This window comes from Myotis nattereri (genome assembly GCF_964212035.1).
Source record: "Myotis nattereri genome assembly, chromosome: 14".
Lineage (NCBI taxonomy): Eukaryota > Metazoa > Chordata > Mammalia > Chiroptera > Vespertilionidae > Myotis > Myotis nattereri.
This window is the reverse complement of record NC_138089.1, coordinates 52518799-52539581: the sequence shown is the minus strand read 5'-3', so window position 1 is coordinate 52539581 and position 20783 is coordinate 52518799. Positions and strand designations below refer to the sequence as shown.

Below are 20783 nucleotides of genomic sequence, written 5' to 3'. Positions count from 1 at the left end.
GTGACCCAAGGGTTAGTCCCGTAGCTCAGATTCACGGTCATAGTTCAGCATCAAGGCAGCTATCCTTCTCTCCGGAGAATCCCCAAAGAGGCGACTGCTGCGCTAAGGGTGCCCCTGCCACGTGCCCACCACTCAGCCAGGCAGAGCGGCGCTGACCTGTGGGTGAGAGGCACCCCAGCATGTTCCCTCGAGGCCGATGGAGGGGTGAGGTGCTCAGCAGGTGCTGTGCGGGCGGGTGTGGGGGCTTGTGTGCCTTCCTGGCTCAGCGCCTGTGGAGAGAGTGGTAAGTGCATGGGGGCGGAGACAGAGTGTGAGTGGTCTTGTGCAAGTGGGATTGTGAGTATGTGTGTGTGAGTTGTTATTGTTTTTTAAAAAACAACAACCATGTGTTTAATTTTTAAAAAACATATTTTTCTTGACTTCATAGAGGAAGAGAGAGGGAGCGAAAGATAGAAACATCAATGATGAGAACCATTGATCGGCTGCCTCCTGCACGCCCCACACAGGGGATTTAGCCCGCAACCCGGGCATGTGCCCTGACCGGGAATCGAACTGTGACCTCCGGGTTCATAGGTCGACGCTCAACATCAAGGGTTCAGTTGTCATGTGCGGCTCGTGGCTGCCGTACTGGACGGTGTGGGTGTCCCTGCCCGGTTTCTCTCTAGTTTTGTGGCCCTGAGAGAGTGGTCTGTTCTGAGCCTCAGTGTTGCCGTCTGTATAATGCTGTTCATAACAGCCCAGCTCCTGGCAGTGGTTCAGTTAGTGTCCCGGGTGTTGCAGGGCACCCTGGGGGCCCGATCGGTGCCGCTAGACTGGCTTGTCCGTGGGGTGTTGGAGCTGGGTCACACTGGGAAATAGTCAGGATTTTTGTGTGTAACCATTGGTGTGTGTTTCTAATGGCCTGACTTCTGGTCTCAGCTTCTGCCTCTATGAAATGGGAGTGGAGCCCCGCCTGTGCAGCTCAGTGTTGAGTGTTGACCCCTGAAGCAAGAGGTCATGGTCACATGCCTGGGTTGCAGGCTCCATCCCCAGTAGGGGGCCCGCAGGAGGCAGCTGATCAATGATTCTCTCTCATCATTGGTGTTTCTACCTCTCTCTCCCTCTCCCTTCCTCTCTGAAATCAAGAAAAACATAGTTTTAAAAAAGAGAGTGGAAATGTGGCTCGAGGCCCAGCCACCTCTGGGGAGCCGTGAGGGTGCGTTTGAAGACCCTAAAGGCCCAGATACAAAAAGGCAACCTCAGGGCTGTGGGGTGGGGTGGGGGTGGTGCTGCAGGCGCACACTGGGCCCTGGGGGACTCTCTTCTGAGGCTGACATTTCACTGTCTGGAGAATCTGATTGACACCTCCTCCCGCCCCCTGAAGTGAAAGGAAGCCCCAAAAGAGCCCAACATGCTTCCCTGTCCCCCGTTACCTGGCTTCCTGGGATGCTGGGGACTCTGGAGTAATTCCCAAATCAATGCCTGAAAAGCAAAAACAACACAGCTGTGATTCTGGAAACATTTCTCAAAAGTGCAGGCAGGGAAGGGACTTGGGGCCTGAAGTTTCCAGATTTCTGTCACCCTTCTTTGACTGGAGTTGACAGCCTAAAGTGTGTCAGCCACCAGCACCGGTCTGGAGACGAAGGGCTGTAAGACTCCAGCCCAGCCCACAGGGACACCCTGCCCGACCCGCTGCTGACCGTCCTCTGTGGGCCTCATCCTCCTCCAACTCCCCAAAGGTATGGTCTTTTTTGTTCCTGCCCATAAGAGCCCACGCCTTGTCTCCCACCAGAGTCCCTGCCTCCTGCCTGTTTTCCCAGGGACCTCAGCCTTAACCTTGGCCACTAACCAGGTGGGATGAGGAGACCCCACAAGGGCTGAAAATCTTTTCCCAATGAAGAGCATCCAAGTTTCTTGAGATGATTAAATACGTCAATATTATAGAGACGTTTTAAGTGGAAGGAAAATGCCAACATTAAAGGTGGTCAAAGTGCTGAAGAACACTTCATTCCAGCCAAACTCAGGAAGCAGCAGGGTAGGAGGACAGATTCTCCTTAGCAACGATCTGGCCAATTACCTCCACTCCACTGCCTGGATCCTCCCCCAGAGCCACAGGCCTTCTTCTGGTGTCTCTCCCCTGCCCCTGCCCCTGCCCCTATGGAAGATAATTAACATCTGAGCAGAGGTCTCCAAGGGACATCTGTCATTTTTTCTATCCAGTTCAGTACCGTTTCTGACAATGACTTTCAAAATGTTTTTTTTTTAAATGTAAGCTTCTTGATTGTAAAAGTCAAGCCTCATTTTAGAAAACGTTTAAAATAGGGAAAAGAAAAGAAAATCATTTGTAATCCCTGGCACCCTCACACAGCCACTGCTGTCATATTGGTGATTTTCCTTGCAGTCTCTGTCCCTGTAAATACATTTTATTCTGAGGTTGTGATGCTTGTCTCAGCCTGGTTCCCCAGGAAGCAGATCTGAGACAAAGCTTTCTGTGCACGTACTTATTGAGAAACATTCTGGGGAGCAGGAATGGGGGGGGGGGTGGAGTAAAGCAGGCAAGAAGATATTATGGAATTGGCTACAGCCAAATGCAACTGGGTGCTGGATCCAAAACCGCCTGAGGAACCATATGAAGACCTTCCATGGTTTGGACAATTATTTCTGTGCTGTTTGCCGACTTCTGATTTCCTATTTCTCTCATTCCTTCTACATTTTGGTAATTGGAATTCTTCTGTAAAGAACTGTCCCGTCTCCTCCTTATTTACACCAATACAGACTCATGGATCTTTTCCCTGTGGGTTGCAATCCATTCCTATGATTATTTGTTGCTCAAATCATCTCAGATTTAGCCATTGGGAACTCTCTCAAATTAGTTCCTGTGTGTGTAGCAGTATTTTTTATTTATTATAAAAGTAATATATGCCTGGGTAGGGGGTACATGGGACCTCTCTGTACTATTGTTTTCAACTTCTTATAAATCTATAATTATTTCCAAAATGAGTTTTTTTTTAAAAAAGTAATAAATGCTCATGGTAAAAAATAAATTCAGGAAATTCAGAAAAATATAAAAATGATGACCTCATCTCTTAGGCTTCATTTCTGTCTGATATTCTGAAATATTTCTCTCCAGACTTACTCCTTGTCGTTTTAAAAGGGATCATAACACAGTGGTGTGGGAAGAGCTCAGGAGATTTATCTCAGTGCAGTGGCAGATGCAATGGCGTGAGCGCACTCCGCCTAGACAAGCTTCCTCGGCACACCGGGAAGTGGCAGCGCCCGCCTGAGGAAGCCCCCGAGAGCCCCTCCATAGTACCCTAACTTTCCTACCATTGGTTGCCCTAAGGATGGTGTAAACTTCTGATTGGTCTGGAATGTTATATATGTTGCTGCACTTAAACAATAAACTCAGATCTGCATCTTGAACCGATCTCCGGAGTCGGGCATGCTTCATTAGGACTCCGTGGGCCTCACCCCCACGGGACCCCCTGCCTCACAGTGGTGGCAACTCTGAGCACCAGCTTCTAGTGCTGTGATGGAGAGGATACAGGCCAGGGAGACATGGGCTGTTAATAAAATAAAAGGGTAACACCATCAGCCCTGACGATGTGCCAACCACATAACCCTGCCCTCCTGGTGCGTGGCCTCATCTGAGCCCTGCCCCAGCCGGGCAGTCTTGATCAGAGAGGGTATTGGAGGGTCTTGAACTAGTGAGTCAGGGAGAAATGGTATCAAGGTTAGTTAGTAGAAAGAGAATTAATTACAGCCAGTACATTTGGGAGAATGAACACAGGTCAGGTGGACTTCGTGCAGAGAGAGAGAACGAGAGCAAGAACAAGAGTGAGAGAGAGAGAGAGAGAGAGAGAGAGAGAGAGAGGTTATTAGAGGGAGAGAAAAAAAGAGAAAAAGCATTTAATTTTTATATTCTTGTTACCAGGAAACAGAGGCAGCCGAGAATTCAGTGGATGTTTAACCAACAGACTTAAGGTTTTCAGTCAAGGATGGACTTCCCGCCTCCACTCAGGGTTGCCCTGACAACCTCCTTCTGATATTGACATTATTGTGAGAAAGAAGGAAAAACAGGCAAATGAAGAAAATGGTCATCAGAGGCGGAACGATCATCAGGTCTGGCTTGCTTCATCTGGGGGTGGTGGGCTGGGGTTGAGGGAGAAACCTGGGAGAGGCGGAGGCCTCTAGGGTGGGTGCTGCAGAGGCCTGAGGACTCGAGAGAGAATTGGGGTTACCTGTAGAGCGGTGGCCTTGAGCATGCATGCTAGAGATGTCAGAAATTTGGGTGCCCTGGCCCATGTAGCTCAGTTCGTTGGGCGTCGTCCCGTGTGCCGTAGGGTTGCCAATTCAATTCATTGTAGGGGGCATGCAGAGGGCAGCCAATTGATGTTTTCACTTCCTCTCTCTCCCTCTCTCTTCCTCTCTCCCTCTCTAAAAAAAAAATCAAAAATATTTTTAAAAGAAATTTTGGTGAAACCATTCTGTGTAAATTAAATCTCCATGGTTGCATATCCTCATTGACTCCCCTGCTCTTTTCAAATTTGTCAAGCGGGGCGGGGGGAGGGGGGGTTGTGGTGGTGGTGGTGGTAATGGGGAAATCTCAGGCTCAGGCAATGGTAGCTACTCAACTCTTCCAGCAGCGAGGGCTTGGGGTCACCACATCAGCCTGGGGCTTAGACCGCCCCCCCTTCCATCGCCAGGAGGATTGGACCATCAGAGGAGGGAGAATGGAATGGAATAGGGACTCAATAGTAGTTACTACTCTCTTCTCTTTCCAGATGGGAAAACTGGGGCAGAGACATTAAGTAACTCGCCTAAAGTCACAAAGCTAAGAAGTATTCAGGATTCAAGCCTGGGACCAATCAAGTCAAAGTATTTGCTTGGCAATGACCTCATTCTATGGTGCACTCGGTGGTGACTATTGACTGGGACACGGGTACATGTCCCTCCAGCATGGTGCCTCAGGGTTGCTGGACTTCATGGCCGCTCAGGCCTAGAGCAAGTGGTCAAGAGACAGGAAGTGGAAACCACTGGTCTCTTAAGGTCCAGGCCTGGAAACTGGAATCGAGTCTCTTTGTCAATTTCTATTTGTCAACATAGTTGACAGAGCTTGCCATCCCCAGACTTAAGGGAAGGGGACATATACCCAACTTCTCAGTGAGCGGGATGCTTTGTGGCTCTCTTTGAACTCAGAAGCCTCAGCCACTCCTTAACCTCACTGATAGTGGGATCCTGAGCCTTGAGCCAGCTGTGGTAGAGATGAGATTTTGAGGGGCAAGTGTATTTCGCATGAGTGAGAAACGTAGGCAATCTGAGGCCAGAGAGTGGATTGTAATACTATATCCTGGACATCTTTCATCATTGATGTTTCTACCTCTCTCCCTCTTCCTCTCTGAAATCAATTTTAAAAATGTATACTTTTTAAAAAAGGGAAAGTGATGCATCGCTTTGCTCTCTTCCATCAGAGTGGCACTGTTGACTGGGAAGGAAGACTGCAGTCTGAAAGCCAGTGCTCTCCCTTAGGCCTGCCCAGCTGCCCCTTCTACCAGGAAGTTTGGACCACTCTCTTAGATATTCTAGAGCAGAACCAATATATTATTTATACCTTTTCTGCTGGCAAAGGATGCTAAGGAGATGCTAATGCATACAGTACATTATTATAATTTCAATGCAATTCCTGGAAGACTTTTTGCTCTAGGCCATTGTCTCTGCCCCCTACTGGCCATGGGAGGAAGGGGTGGCAAAGGAGCCGATGAACCAAAGACTTCCTTCGTGACTATGGAGGCCAGAGGACTCCAGAGGCTGCTCCTCCGGCTTCAGGCTGCCCATCTTCCTCCACTTAGTTTTGGGAATGTGAAGGATGAACATCGGGAAGGCTGTTTTCCAGCTACACGAGCAGGACAGCACTCAACTCACCTACTCCAGGATGCCTTTCCTGATTTATCCCTACCCACTGAGCCCTCTTCTTTCTCTCAGGGCTGAGAGTGGGTCCCTCCTCTGTGCTCTGAAGTCCCCGTGCTTTCCACCGGCTCAGATCATGGGAGGGCTCAATGGCCTGTCTCCACTGTTAGAGCCTGAGCTCCTGAGGACATGGGTCAGTGTCTTCCTTCTCTTTATCTCCAGGACCAAAGAGGCTGCTTAGTACCTGCAGAACGTTCAGGCGTTTGATGGGCTGGATTGAATGGTTCGCATGCCGTTAGTTCCATTCAGAAGGAAACTTGGTTATTTTGATAGGGATTAGTCTTTGCCTTTGGATCTGCTAAGCAAATTTAATATGTAAACAAAATTCAGGTAGAGGGATTTCAACACGCTCATAAAAAAAATCTTTTCCAAATACTTTAGCAGCCTCCATCTGAGACACAGTTGGCTAATTTCAAATGATGTAACTGTGTTTATTCGAGTTCAATAGGACCAGTCTCTATTTGGCAAAATTCTAACTCTTGTTGGCTTTTACTATATTGCCTTCAGAAGTCGCCTAGCCGGTGTGGCTCAGTAGTTGAGTATCGACCATGAACTAGGAGGTCAGGGCACATGCCTGGGTTGCAGGCTCAATCCTCAGTGTGCGGAGTGTAGGAGGCAGCCAATCATGATTCTCTCTCATGATTGATGTTTCTATCTCTCTCCCTTCCTCTCTGAAATCAATTAAAAATATATTTAAAAAAAGAAGTAATTCATTTTCACTTCCCTTTCCTTCTTCTCTCCTTCCTCCCTCCCTCCCTCCCTCCCTTCCTTCCTCCCTTCCTTCCTTCTTTTTCCCCTTCTAATTAAAGTTTTCTTATTCAAGCTTCCCACTCATTCAGATGGGCCCTTGAATGTGAGGTCATGTACCTTGTCTTCATTTCCGCATTGCTTTCATGTTGCAATAGACTGTCACAGCAGAGCTATCAGTTAGCTCTTTGCTACTCGGTGTGGTCCATGGGCTGGCAGCATGAGCACCTCCTGGGAGTCTGATAGAAATGCAGAATCTCAGGCCCTCCCCAGTCAAATGATCACTGGGTGATTCATATGCATGTACCTGTTTGAGAAGCAGAGGTTTAACCAACCTGGACTATGTCACTGTTTCATACCATATAGCTGATATGGGGGTGGAACCAGAAGGAAAGTCCTGAATAGGTGCCTCTTTGCAATTTATCAGCACTCGGTAGCCTCCACCTTCACTGCATACTAGGTCGGTTTCCTTGTACCCTCCCCCACCTCTATTTTTTTTTATTGATTAAGGCATTACATATGTGTCCTTATCCCCCCACTGCCCCCCCACCCCCCGCCCCCCCCGTTGTCTGGGTCCATTGGTTAAGCTTATATGCATGCATACAAGTCCTTTGGTGGATCTCTCCTCCCCCACCTCTTGGAGTCATCACTCTACATGGTGTTGGACAGGGACTGCATTTACATAGTGCCAGGCACTGTGCCAATGGCTTTACACCTGTTCTCTTGTTTAATCCTTACAACGAATCTGTGAGCTAGGTGCTGCGCCTTCCCCTTTACAGATGAGGGGCCTGAGGATTGGGCGGGTGAAGCAGCTTGGTTGCTGCCACCCAGCTTGGCTCAGTTCCTGAGCTATAATAAGGTGTCCATGATTGATCTTTCTTCTCGTTCTGGGGACAGTCCAGTTGACTGATAAACTGCACTGTGGTGGTGTCATCTTCTGTTTTCTTTTTCTTTTTTTAAAATATATTTTATTGAGTTTTTACAGAGAGGAAAGGAGAGAGATAGAGAGTTAGAAACATCGATGAGAGCGAAACATCGACCAGCTGCCTCCTGCACACTCCCCACTGGGGATGTGCCCGCAACCAAGGTACATGCCCTTGACCGGAATCGAACCTGAGACCTTTCAGTCTGCAGGCCGACGCTCTATCCACTGAGCCAAACCGGTTTCAGCTCATCTTCTGTTTTCAACCCTGAGGACTCTAGATTGGCATTTCCCCATCCTGGGCCTATCTCTCATTCCTGCCCCACCCTGAGGCTTCTCCCTCTTTCTTCTCTACATTCTTCTTCTCATTTCAGCTTCTTCTCTGTCTCCTCCTCCTCCTGTGGTCAAGCTCTTGAACCCAGATCAGCTCCTTTTTCTTCCTTCTCCCTCCCTCCTTTCCTGCTGGGCTCCAGGTACAGAATTTAGGTGATGACAATGGTGAGAGTGATGGTGATTTTGTTGTTGTTGTAAGGTTGGCCAGCCAGAATTTCCAGTCACTTTTCCTCCTTTAATCTTCTCATCTTATACCTGGATGGGAATGGTGAGAAGATCATTCGCCATAAGAATGTGAAGTTCTGCTAGGAAAGGCAATCAATTAGGAAGAGAAAGGCTGGCTTGTCTTATAGATTTAGAACCTTTATGGGGGAGGGGGAGGGACCTGAAGGGTCATAAAGACTACAGGCTCTGTGGAGGGAGGGAAAAGAGGAGATGAGAAAGAAGGGACTCCAGGCTGCTCCTCAAACACAGATCCTGATGATTCTGAAACGTGACTGGTAGGAGAAGTACACATATGTTTGGCGCCATCCTCTTTACTTGGGGTGTGTTTATCGTCAGTCACTGGGAAGCCACTGTCAGGTGAAGGATGCGCTGACAAATGCTAGCCACTGCAGGATATCGAGGGGACAGTGACATTATTGTTATCATTGCTGTGGACCCACCAGTTCCTAAGCCCTCTCCACGTGACTGGCACTTGTTAAATTCTTTCCATACACAGGCCCTACCCCTCTCACACTGAGCAGAGTAGGAAATGAAGGCCAATGCTCTCTGTCTGCTATAGATTGTGGGCTAGAAAACACTAAACTAGATTTTGGGAGTGACATACGATTGTCTGTCCCCTGTATATAAAACGATAGTGCTCATCCAGGATCAGAGGAGCATCATGATTGACTTAATTAATTTACACTCTACTCGGAAAGAGATGATATCTTGCATATAAAGTCAAGGGCTAATTAACTCTACAAGAATACAAGAGATGTCAAAAGGTGGTTGGATGAAATGCCAAGTTAATGGCAGAGATGTAGGAGCTATAGGATCTTATTAACGTTTATGTATTAAAATTGCAGGTATCGCCAAAAGATGAACAAGATACATTTCATGTATTTGCAAGTAAACATGTGTTACCTAGAGCCCACTTTCAGACCAACAATAATGAATTCTGCCTTCTTCAGATCAAATGTAACTCAAAATTGTTTTATACCCTCAGCATTTCTTCAAGTAGGATTATCTTTTTCCAGAAGCCATCACAAGGCCTAAGAAGATTTGCAACAATGGGATGGATTTTTTTCTTCCCTATAATGAACAGATTAAAGGCTTAATCCCAAGGTCTGTCTCTGTGTCCAAGCATAATTGTCCTGTAAGTCACTACAAATGGGTTTTTATCCATGTACACTCAGGAACTGTAAAGTCATTTTTTGGGGGGGAAAACCACAAAAATGTATTAAAAGTCAACAGAAGAGGTCACTTTCAGCAAAGTTTGTATCCAGGAAGGGGTGCCCCAAATGAGTACTTTTTAATATCAGGTTCTTAGGAAAATACTGATATTACCAGGCCACTCAAGGCCAAGATTGCTTTGTGGCAACTTTCAGAAGGGCATCTGCTCCCGTTTTCTTGGTGATTGACCTCTGGGGGTTACATGCCAAGATCATCCTGAGTCTTTTAGCCCATCAGTGCTACGCTTAACTTCCAGGTCAGCAAGAACTCTTAATGAAAAATCATCCATGACATTTGTTAAAGTGGTCACACTGCCTCCTCTTCTGTCTCACATTCCCCCCGCCTCTTTCTTATAAAGATGCTTGAGATTGCATTTGGGGCCCACCAGGATGATCAGTCTTCTCTCATCAAGATTCTTCACTTAATCACATCTGCAAAGTCTCTTTTGCCATATCAGCTTCCAGGGATTCGAACCTATATACCTTTGGGGCCATTACTCAGCCTACCACACAAGCTAATAGCAAAAGGGACACAGAAACCTCTCATAAAGAGAGAAAAAAGGGCCCATAGGACCCCACTGTCCCTAGAATTCTCACAGGAAGTAGTCTGGGACAGCGGATGCCAACCTTTCGGACCTCACGGACCACCAGTGGTCCACAGACCACTAGTTGGCAACTGCTGGTTTGGGACATATTTTTCTAGATTTTTTTTCTATGCAGACACTAACAGATGTATTGCTTTTATTTCCTTTCCTTTTAAAAATAAAAAATGGGATAACTTCCTACACAGCCCAGCAATTTGTCTCTTTCATTTAATAATGTGTCTTTGCAGTAAGCTCTTTAAGAGGAAAGGATTTACTTTCATGCTGCAGTCCTCTTTGATGTAAAAATAGCAACTTTCCAGTAAAGCAAGTGACTTTTAAAAAAATTCCATTTGCAATAATCTCCCAGAAACGTCAATGTTTTAATTTATAAGAGAACGGTGACTTCGAACCAAAATAAGGATAGAGGCTACTTAGAAATTAGTATTTGGGGGAAGTTAGAGAAAGGGCCAGTTACTTATACATGGATGCAGCATGACATACCGGAAGATTAACCAGCCTGTTAAAGTGAGAGTGCGTGTTTCCATGGTATCAGTTTAAGCATCTATGTGACCTTAGCAAGCTGTATCCAATCTCTGGGCCTCAGGGTCCTCACCTTTGAAGTGAGAGTATTGGACTAGAAGTTTTTTAAAGCTCCTAATGATCTTCCACTCTGCATTTTTGGAAAGGTACTATTCTAGTAGGCTAAGAGACCCTGTTTGAATAACAAACCTTTTACTAACTTGCTATGAACTTGAGCTAGACCAGGGTTGAGGGACATCTGGACCAAGGGCTGTATAAGGCCTGCGAAATCAACTGGTCTGGCCCTGCCAAGGCATTAGGGGTGAGTTAATTAAATGTTTGACCAAATATAGGAGGCTGATTTTTAAGTTGATAATTCTGTATGGCCCTCGAATGGTATAAATATCCAAATGGCCCTTGGCAGAAAAGAGGTTCCTCACCCCTGAGCTGGACAGTCAGCTCCGTTGGGCCTCAGTTTATTCATCTGTAAAATGAGCAGGCTGGACTAGAGTGCTCTCAAGATCCTTTCTAATTCTCACATTCTAATCTAGACAATGAGTCTCAAACTTCAATCTGCCTAAGAATCCCATGGGGATTTTGTTAAAATGCAGAGTCTGGTTCAGTAGGTCTGGGGTGGCGTCTGAGGTTCTCCATTTCTAGCAAGTTCCCAAGTAAGACATGCTGGTCTGGAGATTGCACTTTGAGTAACAAAGCATTTGGATTTTGAAATGTCAGGAAACTGTGAAAGACTTGGAAATTAGTGAAAGATTACCATGTGTCTGGGATTAACTGGTGCTATAGGCATGTACAGTTTGCTTGTCTTTTATCCAGCTCTGTAAGAGTAGATGTGAAATACAAATAGTAATGGGATGAATTTTGTTTAATTGATTTCAGCCCCGAAGCAAAAGATGGCTCCCAAACATCTATTTTACTTGTCCTGTAGGATATCAGCCCCTTTGCACAATTACCAAATTCGTTTCCGTATTCCTGATTGCCCACATGTATGTGTTCTTCAAAATCTCTTTCAAACAGGTTTTACCTTTGCAATTCATTCATCGATTCATTGATTGATTTATAGCAAGGAATGCTTGTGTGAGTGGGGAGGTTGCAGGGTGGGAAACAAACGCCTCTGGAAAGTGGGTCAGGTATCATGTTTTTCTGACTCCCAGCCAGGGATCACGTGAGGAAGTTCGCTTTGCCTCCAGTCTAGGCTGGGTAATTCCCCTCCCAGAGCTAGAAGGTTACGGAATATGGGGCAAGAAGATGCTTTAACCATCCTGTGGCCCGGTATCAAGCGGGTGAGAGACCTGACCAAGCCTGGAGGGGCTGTAGCTGGGATTTGAACCTGACCTCAGGACTCCTCCAGCGCTCCGGGGACACTAAACGGATGGCCCTCATAGGTCTGCTGCATTTGTTAAGAATTTGACCCCTGTGTGGGTGGGAGAGGTCAATGGGGGGAAAAGGGAACATATGTAATACTTTCAACACTAAAGATAAAAAAAAAAAAAAGGGAATTTGAGCCCCGCCCTGCTGGTGTGGCTCAGTGGTTGAGCATCGACCTATGAACCAGGTCCCATTCCAGGTCAGTGTACATGCCCGGGTTGCAGGCTTGCGGGTTCAGTCCCCAGTGTGGGGTGTGCAGGAGGCAGCCAATCAGACAGGGGCTTGGGGCGGTCCCTAGGAACGAGGGGCGGAGCCTTGGGCGGTGGGGCGGGGCCTAGGGCTGGGGGCGGGGCTTAGGGCGGCGGGGCGCTGCCTGGGGCTGAGGAGCAGAGCCTGGGGCGGCCGCGCGGACAGCCCCGCCCCACGGGCTGCGGAGTCGGAGAGAAGGCCGAGCTGCGCCAACCCGGCTCCGCCCCCGCCTGTCTGTGACTGTGGCGGCCGCTATCGATAAAGTTGTTGTTCTGCCAACATGGCGGCGCCCATGGAGACCGGCCGGGCAGTGTTCACCTGAGGTGGGAACCGAGGCGTAAGGAGCCGCAGGCCAGAACCTGTGAGCAGGTAAACCCCTGAGCGGGGCCAGCGGGACAAGAGGCGAGGCCCGATCTCCTCTCCCCGGACCGGGAGGTTCCGATCTGCTGGGAGCAGGAGGGGAAGGAGCAGACTGGGTTAGGTGGTCCCGGAGCCGAGCCATTTCCGAACTGGAAAAGTCCCCGACATCCGCTGGGAAAGTCTCTGAGACCGGGGTCTTCGGGCTCTTGGAGCGACAGTCCCGCCGACAGCTCTGGGCCCTTCCCCTGGAAAGCGCACGTGTGCACGTAGGTCTGTACTCCCGTTCCTCTCCCGCCGCTCCCCGCCCGCTGGTCCCTGCATCTGCGCCCCCTGGGCTGGGGGTTTGGACTCAGTGCCTCTCTGGCCCACCTGTCATTGCCACAGCATGTCAGGGCTTGAAGGGCCTCAGCGATCATTGGGTCTAACCCCTCATCTTAAGGAGAAGCTGAGGTTCCAGACACGACATAAGTTGCCTGGGGTCATACAAGTTAGTAGTTGCAGAAGCTCAGATCACCTTATGAGAGGTAGTATTTTTGTTTGGTCTCCAAACTTGGTCCATTAAGGCTCATTTCCCCAGGTACGTTCTCACACACCTTCTTTTGGGTGCACCCAAGTGCCTTCACACGCTTTTCCTATGTGTTCTGTTGCTTTGCCTGTCTTCTTCTAGGTTTCTCTGTCCATAAACCATTGTCCATTTGGGTCCAGTTCCCAGGCCCTCCCTCCATGGGAACATGCCACTCCCCCCAAGTGAGGCTGGGAGGATCACGGAATATGGTGGAAGAAGACACAAGGTTCCAGACATCTGGGTAAAGAGCTGGGTAAGACAGAGATGAGGAGGAAAGGTGCCATGCCGATCATAAATGCAACCCACAGCCACACCTTTCACACTTATCCCATGGGCATAGTCCTCTAATAAAATGGCTGCTCCTGGTCAGGAAGAGGCAGTGCCCATCGGGGCTTTGGTGGTGAGTGGCAGAGAGCAAGGCCTGGGAAGTAGAGGAAGGGAACTTGGCCGAGCTCCAGAAAGTTCTATAAGAAATCATAGCCCTGCTTGGCCGGTGTGCTCAGTGGTTCAGTGGTTGAGCATTGACCTATGAACCAGGAAGTCCTGGTTCGAGGCTAGGCCAGGGTACATGCCCGGGTTGCAGGGTTGCGGGTTCAGTCCCCAGTGTGGGGTGTGCAGGAGGCAGCTGATCAATGATTCTCTCTCATCTTGATGTTTCTATCTCTTTCTCCCTCTTCCTTCCTCTCTGAAATCAATAAAAATACATTACAAAAAAGAAGAGAACCAAAGTATTAAAAAAAAGAAATCATAGCCCTGAGTATACTATGTGCTGAATCTTGAGGACCCTCTAACACAGCGGTTCTCAACCTGTGGGTCGCGACCCCTTTGGTGGTCCATTGACCCTTTCACAGGGGTCGCCTAAGACCATCCTGCATATCAGATATTTACATTACGATTCATAACAGTAGCAACATTACAGTTATGAAATAGCAATGAAAATAATTTTATGTTGGGGGGATAAGGACACATTTGTAATATTTGTAATATCTTATTCAATAAAGGGAAAAAAAAAGAAAAAAAAAAAGAAAATAATTTTATGGTTGGGTCACAACATGAGGAACTGTATTTAAAGGGCCAGAAAGTTGAGAACCACTGCACCAAAGGTCTGAACTTAGAGTCTTGACATATTTTCCCATATTGCTCCCCAGAGAGGTAGAATCAATTTACATACCCACCAGCACTGTATACAAATGCACATTTATCAATGCCCTGACCGGGAATCGAACCGTGACCCCTCCTTCCTGGTTCATAGGTCGATGCTCAGCCACTGAGCCATGCACATTTCTTTCTTTCTTTTCTTTTTTCCCCTGCAAAATGCTTTATTGTTTCATTTGGTCCAATGCATGGGAGAGGGCTTCAGGGTGGTTACAAGAATGGCTAGTAGTTTTGGTAAGAGGCTCAGGTAAAAGCCAGACACCAGGAGATGCAGAGGGGCCTCTCAAAGGCCCCTAGTCGTGCTTGAGGGTGAGTCTCTTGAAGAGATACTCGCCCAGCCCAGCCTGGGGGCCGGCCAGCCTGCTGATGTTAGTCAGGTGTCGCCCATCTTCTTGATGAGTTTCACCTCCTCACCCCGGAAGTGATTCTGTAGGCAGTCACAGACATGAGGGTCTGTGCGGGTGGAACCCAGGGCCTGCAGCTCCACAAGGGTTTCCTCTCCAGGCCAGGGCGGCTTCCATGGCGTCCTGAGTTTTGCCCACTCCTCTTGGGAGACTTCTGCACGTCCTGGAAGAGAATGCGGCCCCCGCGCTGGTTTTGCATCGTTAGGAGGCTCTGGGAGCCCTCGCGCTTCTTCTCCAACTCGCGGAAGAAGTGGCCCATGCCCTGGAGGGCCACATCCCAGCGGTGGAACTAGAAGCCCAGAGAGAGGCAGGTGCAGAGGCCCGCAGATGCAGGCTGGCCAGGCGTTGGCCGCAGCCCCCACCTCGGTGGAATAATTCTGACGAATCTGGGAGCTTATGGTTGTTGGGTAATAAGGAGATAAGGTAGGAAAAAAACCCGGTGTTTTGACTGGCCCCAGAGGTGGTTCTGAAGGTGGTTGACTGGATAAGACGCTGGAGGGTGGCCGGAGGCTGGAAGAAGGGGCGTCGCCGGGTCTGTTCCGTCCAAACACTGTCGATCCAGTCCCGCCAAGGGCACTGCCCACGCACATTTCTTTTGGTTTAACAGGTTTTTGCCAACCTGATAAGTAAAATATTTCATTGTTGTTTTAATTTGCATTTTTGATTTGTTGTAAAGTTGATCCTTTTCATATATTTACTGTATTAGCCATTTGCATTTACTCTTCTCTTTTTTCCTCTACTCATTTTTAAAATTAGGTTTTTAATATTTCTCTTCTCATATGTGAACTCTGTAGATTAGGATAAGCTTTTTTGTTGCAGTTTTTGTAGTTTTTTCTCAGCTTATTTTTTGCTTTCTTTTGTCAATGGTGTTTTTGATATACAGATGTTTTAGATTTTAAGAGAGATTATTAATATTTTTCTTTCTGAATTCTTCCATTGCTTTATTCTCTGGACAGAACATCCTACACCATGTAAAGAATTACTAAGTACTTATCTACAGGGTGGGGCAAAGGTAGGTTTACAGTTGTGAGTATGCAACACAGTTTATTCTTATTTATTATTTATTAATTATTGTATTATTTTCCATATGAACAACTGTAACCCTATATTTTCCCTACCCTTTATGTTTTTGTCTTGTTTTATAGTATTAAAAAATTCTTTAATTTATATGGTATTTACTGTGGCTTATGTTTGAGGTGGGGATCTAATTTGAATTTTCCCAGCATTCCTTGAATAATCTGTCACTTTGTAACCTACTTGCTTTTTTCCTTTATGAACTTTAAGTTCTTATAAATACATAGATCATTTTCAGTATTCTCTAGTCTATCGGGTTGTGTAAAGGAAAGGTTATTGGTGAACCAGGTATTATGTAAATGTTTTTAGAAAGCTTGTTTGTAAATGCATTGTTTGTAATTTGGTTCATAGAATAAGTGAGTTGTAGAGACAACATTAGAATTTTAAGTGGAAGAATGACCTTCATATTGCTCCTATTGGTGAGCTGTTTACATTCTTTGCTGTTTCATTTGTCACAATGGCTAACCATCATTAAAATCAAAAGCTTGCGGGACTACAGTTAGAGTCAGTTTGTATTTTTATAATTTGCTCCTTGCCATTGTTTCTGTTTGAGAGGACAGTCCATTGTGTTCTTAGGGAATGCAGCCTAGGAGAGAGATGGCAGGCATCTCCCTGTGTGCCCTCTGTAAAACTGGCATCTTTGGTTTGCAAAGATATGGAAATGCTGACTTAGCAAGAGAACCTAAAATCCATGAGTCCTGTAGGTAGTTTTAATTATGTAGACATCTAACCCCTAAAAATCAATGCGATTGCCTTAGTTGTACAAAGTGTCTATATATTACCTGATGAACAAAAAGATAGATACAGAGGCACTAAAGCACGAACAGACTGTCAAATTACAGCGGGAAGGCTGGGGAGTGTTGGGGAGGGGGGGGGGGAAAGAGATCAACTGAAGGACTTGTATGCTTGCATATAAGCACAACCAATGGATACAAGACACTGACGGGGGGCGCGGGGGCAGATGAGGGCATGCGACAGGGGGTAGGGGAGGCTGGGGGAAGGTCAATGGGAAAAAAAGGAGATATATGTACTACTATGTGTAATACTTTAAACAATAAAATAAAAATAAAAAAAGCAAAAACCCCAAAGTGTCTATATATTAGGTTGGTCATATGGAATTGCTGATATTCATCTGATTTCACATAGTTCACTATTATATCTATAGCCACATCTACCCACATTAAAATAGCCAAGCCCAGTGGATAGGGAGTTGTTGTTGTTTTTTCATTCTGTTTCTGATTTCACCCCCAAAGAAGCGAGATGTGTTAAATACAGTGAGAACTGGTATGTCAGGAACCTTGGCAGACCAACTTGTAAAATGCCAACACTGTGATGCCATTTTGTGTGAGCTTTGAAATTCGCCTTTATAAGCCTGTAATGAACCCTGTTGGCAACGTCCGTGTACCTTTGTGAAATGGGGCCAATCCTAGTAGATATGGAAACATTCTGAGAGAATCAAAGAACACCAGCTTAGAGTGTCAGGCCCTTCCTTCCTTCCTTCCTTCCTTCCTTCCTTCCTTCCTTCCTTCCTCCTTTTCTTCCTTCCTTCTTTCCTTCCTCTCTTCCCTTTCCTTCCCCTCCTTCCCCTCCCTCCCTCCCTTCCTTCCTTCCTTCCTTCCTTCCTTCCTTCCTTCCTTCCTTCTTTCCTTCCTGGTTTTGAAAGATCTGTTATGAAAATACTATAGCACTTCTCAAATGCTGTTATGCCAGAAGGGAGAAAGTTTATTTATTCATAAATATTAAATATCTGATGCATTGTCACCTCAACCTTTTGAATCGTGGTAAAACATGAAACATCTTTTATGAGTTCATTTCTGGAATTCAACTTTGGAGAAAAGCATTTAAACGTTTAAGTTGAATTTTGAATCGCGGCTGGATGTCCTGATGGGCCCCCACCTATGGGTAGGATTCCAGAAAAACCACTGTTACACATATTGTATATTATTTGTTGGCTTCTTACCTCCTTTTCTCTGCCGGTGTGTAAGTGCCAGGACAGAAGGGAGTTCGTGTTTGTTCACAGCTGTGTCCCCAGTGCCTAGAGCTGTGTGCACCTTGTGGTACTCAGTGCAGATTTGGTAAATGAATGGAGAATTAAGTGAATAAGCAGTCTTCTAAATTGCGGTTATTTCCTGGCTTAGCCTACCGAGTATCTTGAACTCATAGTATATTTGAAAAATGCTTATAATCGCCCAGAGTCTCTGGTCTTCCTTAAAGGCCTGTGTTCAGATCCCTTCCGATATTTCAGCCTAAGGCCAAGCTAAGATATGCTTGGAGCTCTTCTGAATCCTGGACGATGGGAAGTGAAGCCTACTGGGCAGACCCTGGGCTGGCCTACAGAGAAGGGAGGGAGGGCTCCGCCGCCTCCCATGCAGTCTGTGAGGCTGTGGTAGGAGCTGGCCCAGGCAGTGCTCTCCATTTGTCCCTAGGGTGGGTTTGTATCTTTGGTGTTTGGGAGCACTGACCACCTTTATATTTTCCATTAAAAAGTTTGTGCTTAAAAATAAATTAATTAATTTTTTAAAAAGTTTGTGCTTAGCCTGGCCAGTGTTGCTCAGTGCTTGAGCATCAACCCATGAACCAGGAGGTGGCGGTTTGATTCCTGGTCAGGGTACATGCCCATGTTTGGGGCTCGATCCCCAGTAGGGGTTGTGCAGGAGGCAGCCAATCAATGATTCTCTCATCATTGATGTTTCTATCTCTCCCTCTCCCTTCCTCTCTCTGAAATCATTAAAAGCATATTTAAAAAAAAAAATTGTGCTTAGCTCAATTGAACTTTTAAAGCAGGAGTGGGCAACCTTTTTGTGAGTGCGTGCCAAAACCAGCAAAATCTCTGACTCAAAGTTCTTCTGCGTGCCAACCCTAATTTTTTGAGAACATGTTACACCTACTTGATATCTCTTAAGGTGTACGTATGTGAAGAACCTTGACGAAATAATAAAATTCATTCAAGCGACAAAAACACAGTATATGATGATGAAAAATACATTTATTTTTTAATGTATACATGTACACTGATAGTCCGACAGAAGACTTTATGACTCCGTTTGATATTATCAGTGGGACTTTCGCTGCTGCATCACTGATGACAGAGATTCTACATCAGGTTTCTATTTCGTGACCTTCAGAGATATGCACGAGCTACAACTTTCATCCGTCAGGCTACTCCTATTACGAGACATAACAGAATTCATCACTGAGACCAAAGATTCACAAGCGTATGTGGATGAAACCAAAACACTGGTCGGATCTAGGAAGGCAGGGAGAGTTAAGGCAGAGGCATAGAAATTGCTCTTCCCCTCTCTCATCAATCCATGTCTGTGGTCTTTAAGATAACTTGTTATGTAAAATTATTTATCTAAGATGCACCTACACTGAATTTATCTGAAAAATAAAAGAGTCGATATTAAGAAAAAAATTATAAATGGAAGATTATAAGGGAGAGTTTCGCGTGCCAGCAAAAGTTACTGGCGTGCCATGTTTGGCACGCGTGCCAGGGTTTGCCCACCCCTGTTCTAAAGCATTCTTTTCAGGGAGAGAAATCATCAGAAGAACAAGAGGAAAGTGAAGGGGCAGGGTGCCCTGGGCTGAGCTGAGTGGAAGGCCAGGCTCAGGAGGGGGTTCAGGTGGCTCATCAGTGTGCTTTCTCCCCTCTTTCAGGGCCTCCCACCTTCTGAAGAATGGCTTCTGCGTGGCAGAGATTGGGTTTCTATGTCTCTCTTCTGAAAAGGCAGCTAAATGGTGGGCCGGATGCCATCAGTTGGGGAAAGAGAGTCATTCCAGGATGTTCCAGAGGAATTTACAGTGCCACGGGCCAGTGGACGAAAGAGTATACGCTGCAGACAAGAAAGGACGTTGAAAAATGGTGGCATTCACGAATAAAAGAACAGGCCTCCAAAATTTCTGAAGCTGATGTGAGTAACCTGGGAGATTCTGAAAGGGTAGAGAAGAGGGGTTAAGGGCTTGGACTCTGAGGTCAGACTGCCCGGTTCAAACAAGTTATTAAGTACTAGAGGCCCAGTGCATGAAACTTGTGCACTGGGGGGGGGGGGGGGGGGCTCAGCCCGGCTTGCACCCTCTCATAGTTGGGAGCCCTCGGTGGACTTCCCTCTCATAGTCAGGGACCCCTTGCTTCTTACGTCCGCCTGCTTGCTGCTCCTTACTGCTTGGCTCGCTGCTCCTTACCGCTGCTGTGGAGGCTGGAGAGGCTCCCACCACCACTGCTGCGCTCGCCAGCTGTGAGCCCAACTTCTGGCTGAGCGGCGCTCCCCTGGTTGGAGCGCACTGACCACCAGGGGGCAGCTCCTGCATTGAGTGTCTGTCCCCTGGTGGTCAGTACGCATCATAGTAACCAGTCATCCTGGTCGTTCTGCCATAACAGTCGCTTAGGCTTTTATTGTATATATGTGACCTTGAACCAAATGATTGAATCTCTCTGTGCTTCAGTTTTCTCATCTAAGGTGGACAGTGATAGCCACAGTGTCCACTGCTCCCTGGTAAATGCGAGGGTAAATGTAATGAGACAAGGCTGCTGCTTAGAGGAGATTCAGTGTGGTGTGTGTGCACGCAGGTGCATGCAGACAACACCACACCAGCATTCTGCAGCAGCATTTACTGGAAACTCATCAAGACAGGAGCCATAGCAGGCGCCAGGTTCTTCCTGGTCCATTGCAGGGTGGGGCAGCACACAGGGTTCTGGCGGGGTCAGATATCAGACTCCAGAAGTGGCACCTGAGCCCCTCAGCTGAGGAACTTTAAAGCTATATATTCTGAGAAGGACCTTCCCCTCCCCTGGCATAGCCTTGGCCTCCAACCCTGTTCTGTCACCTCAGCGTCATGGTTTGGGAGGTACCAGCCCTTCCCTGGTATGACCTGGGGCTGGGGTCCAACCTGGCATTAGCAGCTGTATGAATTAGTGGACCCTTGGCTTCTGATCCGGATGCACTAGTCCAGGCTCTACCTGAATTAATTGTCTGAAGTGCTTGGCTGTAGCTGTATCCGTGGAGTGCTCTGCTGGAGGCTGCTTCTCTGGGAGGCCAGCCTGCTGGGTACCAGCCTCGGATGCGTTAGCCATTATCTCTGGTGAGAAAGTCTGACATTGAGAAAGGT

The 20783-nt window shown here is 47.0% G+C and overlaps 1 protein-coding gene and 1 pseudogene across 2 annotated transcripts in view; one reads left to right on the top strand and one right to left on the bottom strand.

The window, feature by feature from the left end:
* Positions 1-14492: 14492 nt before the first annotated feature.
* LOC308529472 (ferritin light chain-like) lies at positions 14493-15574 on the bottom strand (annotated as a pseudogene). The gene is made up of 2 exons: positions 15570-15574; positions 14493-14996 (listed from the first exon to the last, which is right to left on the bottom strand). The product of its transcript is annotated as a ferritin light chain-like (transcript).
* Positions 15575-19354: 3780 nt separating this feature from the next.
* Positions 19355-20783, top strand: part of LARS2 (leucyl-tRNA synthetase 2, mitochondrial) — a gene marked incomplete at its 5' end in the record, with an annotated part of 92484 nt that continues 91055 nt past the window's right edge. The window contains one exon of the mRNA XM_081106368.1: positions 19355-19588. Within this exon, the coding sequence (XP_080962494.1) occupies positions 19355-19588 (234 nt within the window). The remainder of the gene's footprint in view (positions 19589-20783) is intronic.